The following is a 12,186-nucleotide window of genomic DNA, read 5'->3' as shown; positions in this document are numbered from 1 at the left end:
GGTATCAACTACTGAGGACTCTCAATTCTGAATATTTTTCATGGTAAAGCAGCATTATGTAAGCCCGGTGGGGAGTAACAAATGTAATTCTCCGCTTCTGACTATTGCTCATTATCATACTGTATCTTGAAAGCCCATTCTTGATTTATCGATAATTCTCCACTTATTCCACAAAATACCCAAAAATAATTCACAAAGAATTAGTCATTCACAGGTATTCAGGTATTGTATATGTCCATTTTATTTTCAAGGGAGCGTGACGGCAACATCTAGGTATAAGTTGGTGACATTTGGCACATACTTTAACCCCCTTTGTGCTGCAGAGTTCAAATATAACATCTTTCCTATAGAGAAAAAAAACCTTTCAGTTTTCTACAGATAAAATTAGATTAAATATACATGGCAAGGCCTTTAAAATAATAAATAGAAAAAAAAAAAATGGTTTAGTGAACGGTTATCCTGTTAGGCAGACCAAAGGGGAGCGGTGCTTGTGGACACGGCGACTTCAGTAACCAATTAGATTGTTTCTCTTCCGTAGAATTGAGGAACAGTTTGGTTACCGTGGGAACATCAACAGACGCCAACTGTTGTAATTAAAAAAATAAATAAATAGAAGTTAACTGTCAAATAGAACCATGATCGGGACAACCACGCGATCATGACCGGGCCCATCCCGTGATCATGACCGGGCCCACCACGTGATCATGACCGGGGACCACTGAATTACGTCACAAATCTCCAGCCACCGGCTCCTCAGGAATTACTTATTGAGAATATGACATGTTGGGTGACAACCATAGGAAAAGTAATGTCCAAACTCCAGAAACATCTAGGAATCACATGAATGATCTAATAAGCAGAAGGATCAAGAACGTTACCTAAAATTATTAGAAAAAAAACATTTGACAAAACGTGGTACGCTGCCTTTTGACTTTTCTGCCACACAAAGACTCGTCACTTGTCTCCAACGTGTAATTCTTTCACTCGGCCTAAATGCCGCTGTTCTCCTGAATCCGGCAATGTTTTTCTTTTGTTTCTGCTCCCCTCCATTCATGAGATATGACCCCATCTTCACTATATGACTAGACAAGGGGGCGTGGTCGTCAAATATACTCTCAGAGAGGAGTTGTGGACCACTCCCACTTGGCTACCAAGTCTAAATTTATAGAAAGAAAAGTAGGAGTCATATGTCAGGAACGGAAGGGAGCAGGAAGAAAAGAAAGACATCGCCAGATTTAGCAGAACAGCGGCATTTTCACCAGGTAAAGAAAATTACATATTTATGGCAAGTAGCAGAGTCTTATTGAGTTTTATTAAAAAAAAAAAAAAAAATAATTCTCAGAACTCAGAGTTGTGCTCTTCCTCTTGAAAATAGTTCAATGCTTGCTCAGATATACATTTTCAGTAGGAGTAGTAGAGAAACGCAATAATTTGAAGATCTACGCAAAGATACTCCAGAAGTTTTATTTCATAGGAACTTAAGGGTTAGATCGATGGTGGCATCAGATCTTTCTAGTCAGTTGTCGATCTATTGGCCTTTGCACATGGGAGTGATTTAGTCGCATGTGATCAGCCACACGTGTAGTCTCACTTTTAGTATTTAGTTAAAGGGAACGTGCAAGGTCCCCAAATGCTGTTAACCTGCAGATATGGGGTTAATTGGTAGGTTAACAGCATTCCAAAGCTGTGCGGCCACTGTACTGAAAAGCCCGGCTACCAGCAGGAAGAGAGCTTTATTCATCCCTGCAGCCTCCGGCTTTCAGTCATAGTGGCACGGCTGCTGTCACTGCTCAGTACATAGTGAGCAGCGCCTGCAAGCACGCCCCGGTATTGACTGACAGCCATCCATGCTCTCTGTCAACCTGATAGCTGCAAGTTAATAGCATTCCAAAGCTGTACTGAAAGCCTGGCTAAGTGGAGGAAAGGAGCTTTATTCCTCCCTGCAGCCTCTGGCTTTCAGTCATAGTGGCGTCACTACCGCCACTGCTCAGTACTTAGTATGCAGTGCCCGGCAATGACTGACAGCCATCCATGCTCTCAGTCAATCCCATGTCTGCAGGTTAATAGCATTGGAGGATATGACAAGTTCCCTTTAAATAGTCAAAAGAGCAGGTCATTCTTAAACTTGATTAGGAAATGTAAAAACCAAACTTTTTCTTAAATCTAAATGTGGCGCCTGCCTTGTGGTCAAGTCACATGGAAGACAGAGAAAATCTAAAAAAAAAAAAAAAAAAAGCCTCACCTACACAACACAAGTGATCATTGTAAACTCACATATGACAAATAATAAAAATTTGAAATAAATAAAAAATAATTATGTGTAGCTGTGAAGTTATCATAAGGGATCAGGAGAGGGCTTGATCTCTGGGCCCCTAAACAGCCATTTATGCAAGGCCACATAGTTGAGCTTATGGTAGAAAAAAAATATAATATTTCAGGCAGTTGTTCCTATGTGGTTCCTGTTCTTCCAGGCAATGTAATCCCATTTGATAGATGTGATGGACATTCTGCAAATCACTTTATTAATACATTAAAAAAAACTGCAACGTTTCGGCCACTAGGGGGTCTCGTTTCTGTCTACGCCCTGGTGTCAAGTGTAATCCGTCCGTCTCTAGCAGCAAAGACATAGAGATGGATTGCAGGAGGCGAGGGTGAGGATGGAAGTTCTCGGCTTTCTATCTGTCACACAGTGCACGGGGGTGGCTTTCAGTTCAGAGCATGCAAGCCACTGAAGAATGGCAGAAGCCTTGATGGGAAGCATTAAAAAGGAAGTTCCAGCACCTATAGTGCTGGAAGAATGTTGATAAAGGGAAACCACCCCAAAAAAAGTAGATTGGGACAGCTCCTGGGCAGGTAAGTGCAGAATTGACTTGTAGTAGGGATGAGGGCAGAAAGACTAATGTTTTCCGTGAAAGGACGGGTGCTGTTCGAAATGCTAAAACAACCATGGAGGGTAACTTTGCAGACCGTCATAAAACTTTGTATCTGAGACAAAGAAGTCTTATAAAAATAAGAAGGTCAGCCTTACATCAGGATTCTATCATAGATATTGGGGGGGTTGGAGCGGTTTTCTTTTCTTTTTCCTTTTTAACATATTGATAGATTTGTCCCATTACTCCCAATTTTCTCTCTACCCACCAGCTCTGCAGACATAGGGGGCAACAAGTGACGTCAGGATTGACTACATTACCCGACGGTGTGCCGCAGCGTGGAGCGCCAGTGTTACCTGTGCCGCACTTTGCTATAATTTAACATTTTTAAAAATAAAAGCATTAAATAAAAAAATAAAATAAAACAAAACCCTAGACTTGAAATTTTCGGCTGAAAGGTTTTTAGTGGAGTCCAGATGACCGTGGGGCTGGACTATAATTCACCACCCCATGAGGGGCACAGGGGCGAGGGTGGCAATTAGGACGAGCGTTTTATCGGGTTGTGCGGTTAATAAATAAAAGGTGTGCGGAATCGGCAGGGGGGTGAGGCGAGCATGTTTTAGCACCTCGTGTCTTAGGGCTCAGTCTTTATACCCTTGGGGAATATTTAGGGTTCTTAGGGGCTTCGGTGAAGGATTTCAGTTCATAGGGAATGCCAGTGTCCATCTCTATAGATTTCCGGGAGAATAGTAAGCGAATGTCTTCGTTGAGGTATATCTTTCCAGATTTTGAGCGCTGAAACCTGAAAAAAAACAAAGACTATTGTTTAGGACATTAAAAAAAAAAAAAAATTCTAAGTAGTTTTCCAATAATCATTTGTTTATATATTTACTAGCTATTGGACGCTATTGGATGCAAGCCCCTCTCCACAGGAAGCGTGGGCGGGTCCTCGCCCCCCCCTCCACAGGAAGCGTGGGCGGGTCCTCGCCCCCCCCCTCTCTACAGGAAGCGTGGGTGGGTCCTCGCCCCCTCCCTCTCTACAGGAAGCGTGGGCGGGTCCTCGCCCCCTCCCTCTCTACAGGAAGCGTGGGCGGGTCCTCGCCCCCTCCCTCTCTACAGGAAGCGTGGGCGGGTCCTCGCCCCCTCCCTCTCTACAGGAAGCGTGGGCGGGTCCTCGCCCCCTCCCTCTCTACAGGAAGCGTGGGCGGGTCCTCGCCCCCTCCCTCTCTACAGGAAGCGTGGGCGGGTCCTCGCCCCCTCCCTCTCTACAGGAAGCGTGGGCGGGTCCTCGCCCCCCCTCTCTACAGGAAGCGTGGGCGGGTCCTCGCCCCCTCCCTCTCTACAGGAAGCGTGGGCGGGTCCTCGCCCCCTCCCTCTCTACAGGAAGCGTGGGCGGGTCCTCGCCCCCTCCCTCTCTACAGGAAGCGTGGGCGGGTCCTCACCTCTTTGCTCCTGCTCTCCTATGTCAAACTTCTAAAAGCCATAACCCCCCACTGAGAGGATGCCAGGTTACAGAAATATAAGCATGAGGCCGGGGTCAGACTTGTGAGAAGATCACACGAGTCTCGTATCTTCTTACCCAGCACTGCCTCCGGCACTCGGGACCGGAGTGTGCGGCTGCACAGGAATACATGCAGCTGAGCGCTCCGATCCCGAGTGCCGGAGGCAGTGCCGGGTATTAAGATGCGAGACTTGTGCGAGGTTCTCACAAGTGTGATCCCGGCATAAGGACAGTTCTAGAACATAATAGACTGGTATGTGCGCCAACAGTTTTGTACTTGTGGTGGAAGACGAGAGCGGAAGACTAGGTTTTCGTACATGTTTGGTGTGAAAGGACAGGTACGCATGATACAGGGGCGGGGGTGTATCAGAGCATTAACAGATTTGGATTAAAATAGGGTAAGAAACCAGAAGCCATTGAAGGCCATCACCAATCACGCCACGATCCTAATGGGTAAATTTACCCATTTATGTGGCAATAAAGGAGGAAAGTAATAATAATAATAATAAAACAACGACACTTGCTATTCTGGACTCTAGAAAAGCTGGGTGACAAGCAGTGTGAAAGTGACGATCAGCCCATTGCTGTTTGGCCATACCTCAGATGCATGAGGTAGCACAGGATCCTCTTGGCTTTCTCCTTAGCAGCAGCTCCTCCGGAGGCACAGTGCGGCCCTTCATTCTCTCCATCATCCTCTTGCACGGGAACCAGGAAGATTCGGTGGCGCAGGAAAGTCACATGGTTGACGGGCATGTCCTTAAAGTCGTAGGTGACGAGGAACATCTTCACCACGGTCTTATTGGGGTTAAATAAGGTCTGAAAAGAAGAAGTCAGAAAGAGGGACTTAAAACATACAATAAACATGAAAAGGTGGGGTTATTTCATTGCAAATATATGCATTATGATAAAAACAGGGAAAAAATAGATTTATTACTTTAACATTATATTTTAACAAAAATGATGTGTCTGGTCACAGGCCTCTCCACCTGAATCCAGTATAGAGACAGGACCAAAATCAGACCGAACCACATAACTAAAAGAAAAACGGGCATGTGACACATATGCCTAAACTGAAATAAATAATGACATACACTACTATTATATAAATATCTATACACATAGATACACACACACATATATATATATATATATATATATATATATATATATATATATATATATATATATATATATATATATGTAGCAGAGCCAGGTAGGACAGGATTTTTATATCAAAACAACAGCTCAAAAACAAGTACTGCTTTTCTCCAGTACATGTGAATTACAAACAGTCCTTTCTTCAGGCACAATAAAACAAGGTAAATGTAGCAGCCTCACCAATCTCAGTATTTCAGGCAGTATCCGCTCCAGCAGTTCAAATGTGTTCACCAAACTAACACCTCATTTCAGTTATAGCCCAAACTCCGCACTGCTGAGCTAAACCAGGTGCTGTAATTCGGCTTGTAAGCCCCCGGCTGGGTTATGGGAACAGCCTTTCCCTCCCAGACTCTCTTGGTTGCTCCTATATCCCAGACTCATATACAGACATACATACACTACTCAGGGATATTTAGGTTTTGGGTGACATTCCAGGAAGTACCTAAAATGCACTGAACCTTTTCAGATGAACTTAATGTGACGTCTCTAACCTTCCACGAGTCCAACTGTTCAGAGTTTCAGTACTTTTTGCACATCTTGCTGTTCTCTAACAAGGAGCTTAATGGTGGTAAAATTCACAACAGGTGTTTGATTCATGAATCGGCCAATAAGTTTCGGGGTTCAATCAGAATTGGTAGTAAACTGTCCTCCTCATCATGCTGGTCACATTTTGACATCTTGAGACTAAAGACGACACCTAACAATTGATTAACATTGTACTTCACCATTGCGAGGTTTCAAGCAGGATGTTCTCTGACGAAAGTGACCACGGAACGTAGAGAGTCACAGAGTCATCAGCTGGGTGCAACAGAGACCGGAAGAGTCATTGAAGAGGCAGAGAAGTGGACGTCCTTTGGCCTCATCCCACACCGATGATGCTTCAGTGTGAACCAGGGCTGTGGAGTCGGTAAGCCAAACCTGCGACTCCGACTCCTCAATTTCCCTTACACCGACTCCGACTCCAACTCCGACTCCGACTCCACGACTCCGACTCCCACACATATTGCTTATATTTAAGTGAAAAATTTATTGTAGTACAATGTGAACCTCAGACATTTAATCATTTTTATGATCCAATAATCAAGATATTTAGATAGAACAGAATATATATTGGTGTACTACCCGGTTTTCATTCTTTTTGGTACAGATACGATATGGATAGACAGATATGGATAAATGGATAGATAGAGCAGATTTCTAATCTGCTTTTGCTATTGAAAACATTATCTATGAGCTCAAAAACCTTTCAGGTGATGCGGTTTTTTAAAAAGATGATCAGCTTTTGCAGCTGAAAAACGTATCCTCAAAAAACACAGGAAAAACGCTGTGTGTGAATGTAGCCTTAGATCAGGAATAGAACAGCCATTTATAGGACATTTCATAACTTTCCCAAACTCCTATGAAAAAATATTCAGCACATCCTGCATTGAACTACCCAATTTATTATATATTTTAGGAGTCGGAGTCGGTCCATTTTATACCGACTCCAACTCCGACTCCGACTCCACCAAAATGAGCACCGACTCCGACTCCACGACTCCGACTCCACAGCCCTGGTGTGAACAATGCTCTTTGGAACCGGACGATGAATGCAACACAACTCCAGGCACATGTAAGGAAGATGAGTGCCACCCAAGTGTCACGTCAGACCATTCAAAACTGTTTTCACCAGTGTGGTATGTGTGCTAGACTACCTGCAAGGGTACCTGACCACACCACCAGGCACAGAAGTCATCGTCCTGAATGGGCCACGGAACATCTGGACGAGGAACCAGTGGGCCTCAGTGCTGGTAACTGGTGAAAGTCGATTCATGCTGAGCAGAAATGATGGCCGCCAACAAAGCTAGAGGCTTCAAGGAGGGTGCTATGCAGCCGTCACAGATATCACCAGATGAGACTTTGGTGATGGTGGTGTTACAGTGTAGGCAGGTGTGTCCAGTCATTACAGAACTGCCCTACACGTTGTCAATGGTACAGCGACAAGCCCCGACTACTGAATAACATCATGAATCCAGTGAATGTGCCTCTGCATGAACAACACAGGCCTAATTTCATCTTCATGGACGACAATGTTCCCGCTCATCAAGGTTGCATCATTAGGGAAGGGCTGCTGGAGACTGGGGGACCACACATGGAGTGGCCTGCACTTTCTCCAGACCACAATCCCATAGAAAATCTATGGGATCAGCTGAGTTGCCGTGTAGAGACACAAAACTCTCTACCCCAGAACCTCAATGACCTGAGGGTCGCCCTTCAAGAAAAGTGGGATGCCATGCCTCAGCAGACAATAAATCCACTTGTGAACAGCTCAAGACATCGTCGTCAGGCCCCCATGACGAAGGCAGGACTGAAACGCGCGTCGTGGCGAGTGCATAGTCTCTGGAGACTCCTGTCATTCTTTGCTTAGGTACTATATGATTGAATATTCATTTTAAATTGTGATACTATAATTGTTTCCTATGCAGAGGTTGACTTGTGATGTTATATATATATATATATATATATATATATATATATATATATAGTAGCAGGGTATGGGGAAGGGACAATAATACGTGTCATGTACTGAACTGTACAAAACTGGGACGCACGCAATATGGGAACAACTGCATGTATCATAGAAATGCTGAGTGGCTAAATGATAAACTACGTACAGTCCCAAAAATGTTGCTCTATATATACAGTATATATATATATATATATATATATATATATATATACTGTATATATAGAGCAACATTTTTGGGACTGTACGTAGTTTATCATTTAGCCACTCAGCATTTCTATGATACATGCAGTTGTTCCCATATTGCGTGCGTCCCAGTTTTGTACAGTTCAGTACATGACACGTATTATTGTCCCTTCCCCATACCCTGCTACTAGCCCCCTTTTATCCAATAAACATATCTTTGTTCATTATATTGGACCAGCAATCATCTTTTTTCCCGCTTTGTTCTAAATAGGGAAGAAACATAACGCTGGGTGAACCGGTCACCAGCCAGAATGTGTACAGTAAACACTAACATTAACACATATGAAAAAGTGGTGAACCCCCTTCGGCTGGTTTCACATTAGCGTTTTTTTGCGCATCGCATCGTGCGCATGCGTACCTATGTTTAACATGGCGTAAACATGGTCTTGCGTTTACATGCGTTCGTCTGCGTTTTCGCGCGCATGCATTTTTTCAAGGTGTGCGTCTAGACACGCCGGACGCAACATGTTGCATTTTTGGGTCCATCCAAAAGGCGTCAAAAAAACGCATGCGTACGCTTGCGCACGGAATGCGTCAAAACAACGCATTACAGTCTATGGGAACGTTTGCGTACACGTGCGTTTTAAGAGTAAACATGGCTAGAAACTGGTTAAAACGCATGCGCATAAAAACCGCAAACGCACGCAAAAACACATGTGCGTTTTTGCATGCATTCTACTTGCGCACAATGCACTGCGCACAAAGATGCAAATGTGAAATTAGCCTTAGTAAATAGGACACCACCCTGTTATCTGGAAGTAAAAAAAAAAGAAAAAGAAAATACATCAAATTGAATCAACATTTAAGAAAAAAAATAAGTATCCAGTTATTATTGAAAATGTCTTGATTTTTTTTTTCCATTATTTGCCTGCACCTGCTGACCTACTCATTACCATATTCTAGAGGAAAAAAAAAAGCCGACAACGATGGTGCAGAAATCAGATGCTAAGAACAATGCAGCAGCACCTAGGTTATAGTGCTAGAACAACCGGGGCCATCAGCAGGTTTTGCTCCATTGATAAAATGAAGAAAAAAAAAAAAAAATCACAGAATCCATTCATAACAAATAAGGGACAATGACGGGAACTACATGGAGGCTGAATGACAGGTATACTGCTGACACCATGTGGTGAAAATGCAAACTGCAATACACTACTCAAAATTGAAAATGCAACACAAAGAAGGAAGAGTTGTGGCATTACGGCAATCACAGGATAAATATATTAATGACATGCAAATTATGACAAAATGAAAACAAATCTTTAAACCATCTTGATTTATTCAGTATGTAGTATCAGCGTGATGTACAGAAATCCCCACACTTACAGCCTCGGCTGCTATCAGTGAGGTTATTAAAGGTTGTCTGAGGAATGTTCTGCTGCACTGAATGCACTTGAGCAAATCATCAAGATCCGCTGCTGGCAGCTCCTGTGCACATTCTGACCAATTTCGAGCACATCTGGGACACCATTGATCGGCAATTACACAGGAGCTGCCAGCAGCGGATCTTGATGATTTTCCCAAGTGCATTCAGCGTGGCCGTACATTCCTCAGACGACCATTGATACACCCTCTGCTGCCATCAGTAAGTTTTAAGTGCGGGGATTTCTATGTGTGGTGCTCGTAATACTCTGTACTGAATAAAATCAAGAGATTTTGAAGAATTTTTTTCCCATTTTATTACTTTTTTATTCTCGGTGCTGCAACGTCAAAGTGGAGTGCATAACCCTGAAAGTGATCACCAAAACTTCTTTACAGACAAAACCTAAAACTATAAATAAATTATATAAACACAAATGGAGGCAGCCCTCCAAAGTCAGATGAGGATGGTAGAAGGTCGCACAGAAGGATTTAAAAAGGATTATTACAAGCCTCCAGTACAGTGGTGACCACCTTTAGCACAGCTCTGCCCGGATACTACTACTCCTTTATACATTTTTCCACTCCTTCTGGTTCTGATTATATCACACTAAGGAGTGCCTGTGTGTTTGTATCACACCAGTTTATATAGCAAGGATAGGCTGCATCCCAGTGATGTCACCAGTCTCTAGTGAACGGATAGGCTGCATCCCAGTGATGTCACCAGTCTCTAGTGAACGGATAGGCTGCATCCCAGTGATGTCACCAGTCTCTAGTGAACGGATAGGCTGCATCCCAGTGATGTCACCAGTCTCTAGTGAACGGATAGGCTGCATCCCAGTGATGTCACCAGTCTCTAGTGAACGGATAGGCTGCATCCCAGTGATGTCACCAGTCTCTAGTGAACGGATAGGCTGCATCCCAGTGATGTCACCAGTCTCTAGTGAATGGATAGGCTACATCCCAGTGATGTCACCAGTCTCTAGTGAATGGATAGGCTGCATCCCAGTGATGTCACCAGTCTCTAGTGTATGGATAGGTTACATCCCAGTGATGTCACCAGTCTCTAGTGAATGGATAGGCTACATCCCAGTGATGTCACCAGTCTCTAGTGAATGGATAGGCTGCATCCCAGTGATGTCACCAGTCTCTAGTGAATAGATAGGCTACATCCCAGTGATGTCACCAGTCTCTAGTGTATGGATAGGCTACATCCCAGTGATGTCACCAGTCTCTAGTGAATGGATAGGCTACATCCCAGTGATGTCACCAGTCTCTAGTGAATGGATAGGCTACATCCCAGTGATGTCACCAGTCTCTAGTGAATGGATAGGCTACATCCCAGTGATGTCACCAGTCTCTAGTGAATGGATAGGCTGCATCCCAGTGATGTCACCAGTCTCTAGTGTATGGATAGGTTACATCCCAGTGATGTCACCAGTCTCTAGTGAATGGATAGGCTACATCCCAGTGATGTCACCAGTCTCTAGTGTATGGATCGGCTGTATTCTCTGATGACAGGGAAAGGCAGATGAATGGCATAACTTGTGTGATGTCATTGCTCTCTAATACATGTATCAGCTGCATTCCCATGACGTTCTCCGTGGGGTTCTTGCCTTAACCCCCTGAATTGCGTGTTGATGCCACTTACCACTTGTATGGTTCCTGTGTTGGGGACACTGTATCCCTTCCTGCCGACGCCATCAAGATCAATCACTCCCTGCAGAAAATGAAGGACAGAAATTACTCTAACGACGAAGCATGACAACGGACACACAATGGAGGATGATGAGAGTCCATTGTAGCGCGGATGATTTAGAATTGAACTTCCTTCATCACCATGGACTCTACATGTTTCCATAAGACTGAAGATTTTGTGGAGTCCCCCGGCCTCCTCCACACCCCAATAATCTGCCCAAGTCTTCTCCGAACCCGGTGCAAGGAGCTATATACATCACGTCTAAAATGAAATTCACCATTCTTACCAGGAAGGGCGAGGGGGCGCTGTGCTCGGAGATATGGAAGTAAGTGACCTCAACTGGAAGCGTGACGTGCTGAGGACAGTATGAACCGCTGGCGCCAATTTCTGCTGTGAAACCTTCAATCTGACCGGATGGAGCAAATCTTCCCCGAAGGATGGACTCCTGGGTGAGAAGTGAAGCCGCGTTAACACTTCTGCCTTTCCCCACGGCACACACAACAGAAGCTGAGTCCACCCCACAGCAGCACAGAGCATTTCAGAAGAAGCACGCTGCCAGAGGTCACAGACTAAACGGTGCGTAGTGGAAAGAGTCAAAAACCCCAGCAGCGCAGAGTATTTCAGGAGAACAGCGTGCTGATCTTCTAGGTGGAGGTGACCGGTCCAATCTTATGGCCATGATGTTGTGTATATAGGGAGAGGACCAGGGTATGAGAGGTCACAGACTGAAGGTTTCATACAGAGACACCAGCAGCACAGAGTATTTCAGAAGAGAAGTGTGATCTCTTGACAGTGACAGGTCCAAAGCCACGATGATGATGATGATGGAGGACAGGGCAGTATAGGG

General features: G+C 44.3%; 1 protein-coding gene across 1 annotated transcript in view; it reads right to left on the bottom strand.

The window, feature by feature from the left end:
- Window positions 1-217: 217 nt before the first annotated feature.
- ATOSB (atos homolog B) overlaps window positions 218-12,186 on the bottom strand; it is a 61,017-nt gene continuing 49,048 nt past the window's right edge. Inside the window, exons 6-9 of the mRNA XM_073553144.1 lie at window positions 11,626-11,784; window positions 11,292-11,360; window positions 4,970-5,187; window positions 218-3,672 (exon numbers count right to left, since the gene is read on the bottom strand). Of these exons, the coding sequence (XP_073409245.1) occupies window positions 3,519-3,672; window positions 4,970-5,187; window positions 11,292-11,360; window positions 11,626-11,784 (600 nt within the window). The 3' untranslated portion in view covers window positions 218-3,518. The remainder of the gene's footprint in view (window positions 3,673-4,969; window positions 5,188-11,291; window positions 11,361-11,625; window positions 11,785-12,186) is intronic.

Source organism: Dendrobates tinctorius, unplaced genomic scaffold, assembly GCF_039654945.1.
Source record: "Dendrobates tinctorius isolate UK_male_01 unplaced genomic scaffold, ASM3965494v1 ptg000197l, whole genome shotgun sequence".
Classification (NCBI taxonomy): Eukaryota; Metazoa; Chordata; class Amphibia; order Anura; family Dendrobatidae; genus Dendrobates; species Dendrobates tinctorius.
This window is presented reverse-complemented; position numbering and strand designations above follow the sequence as displayed.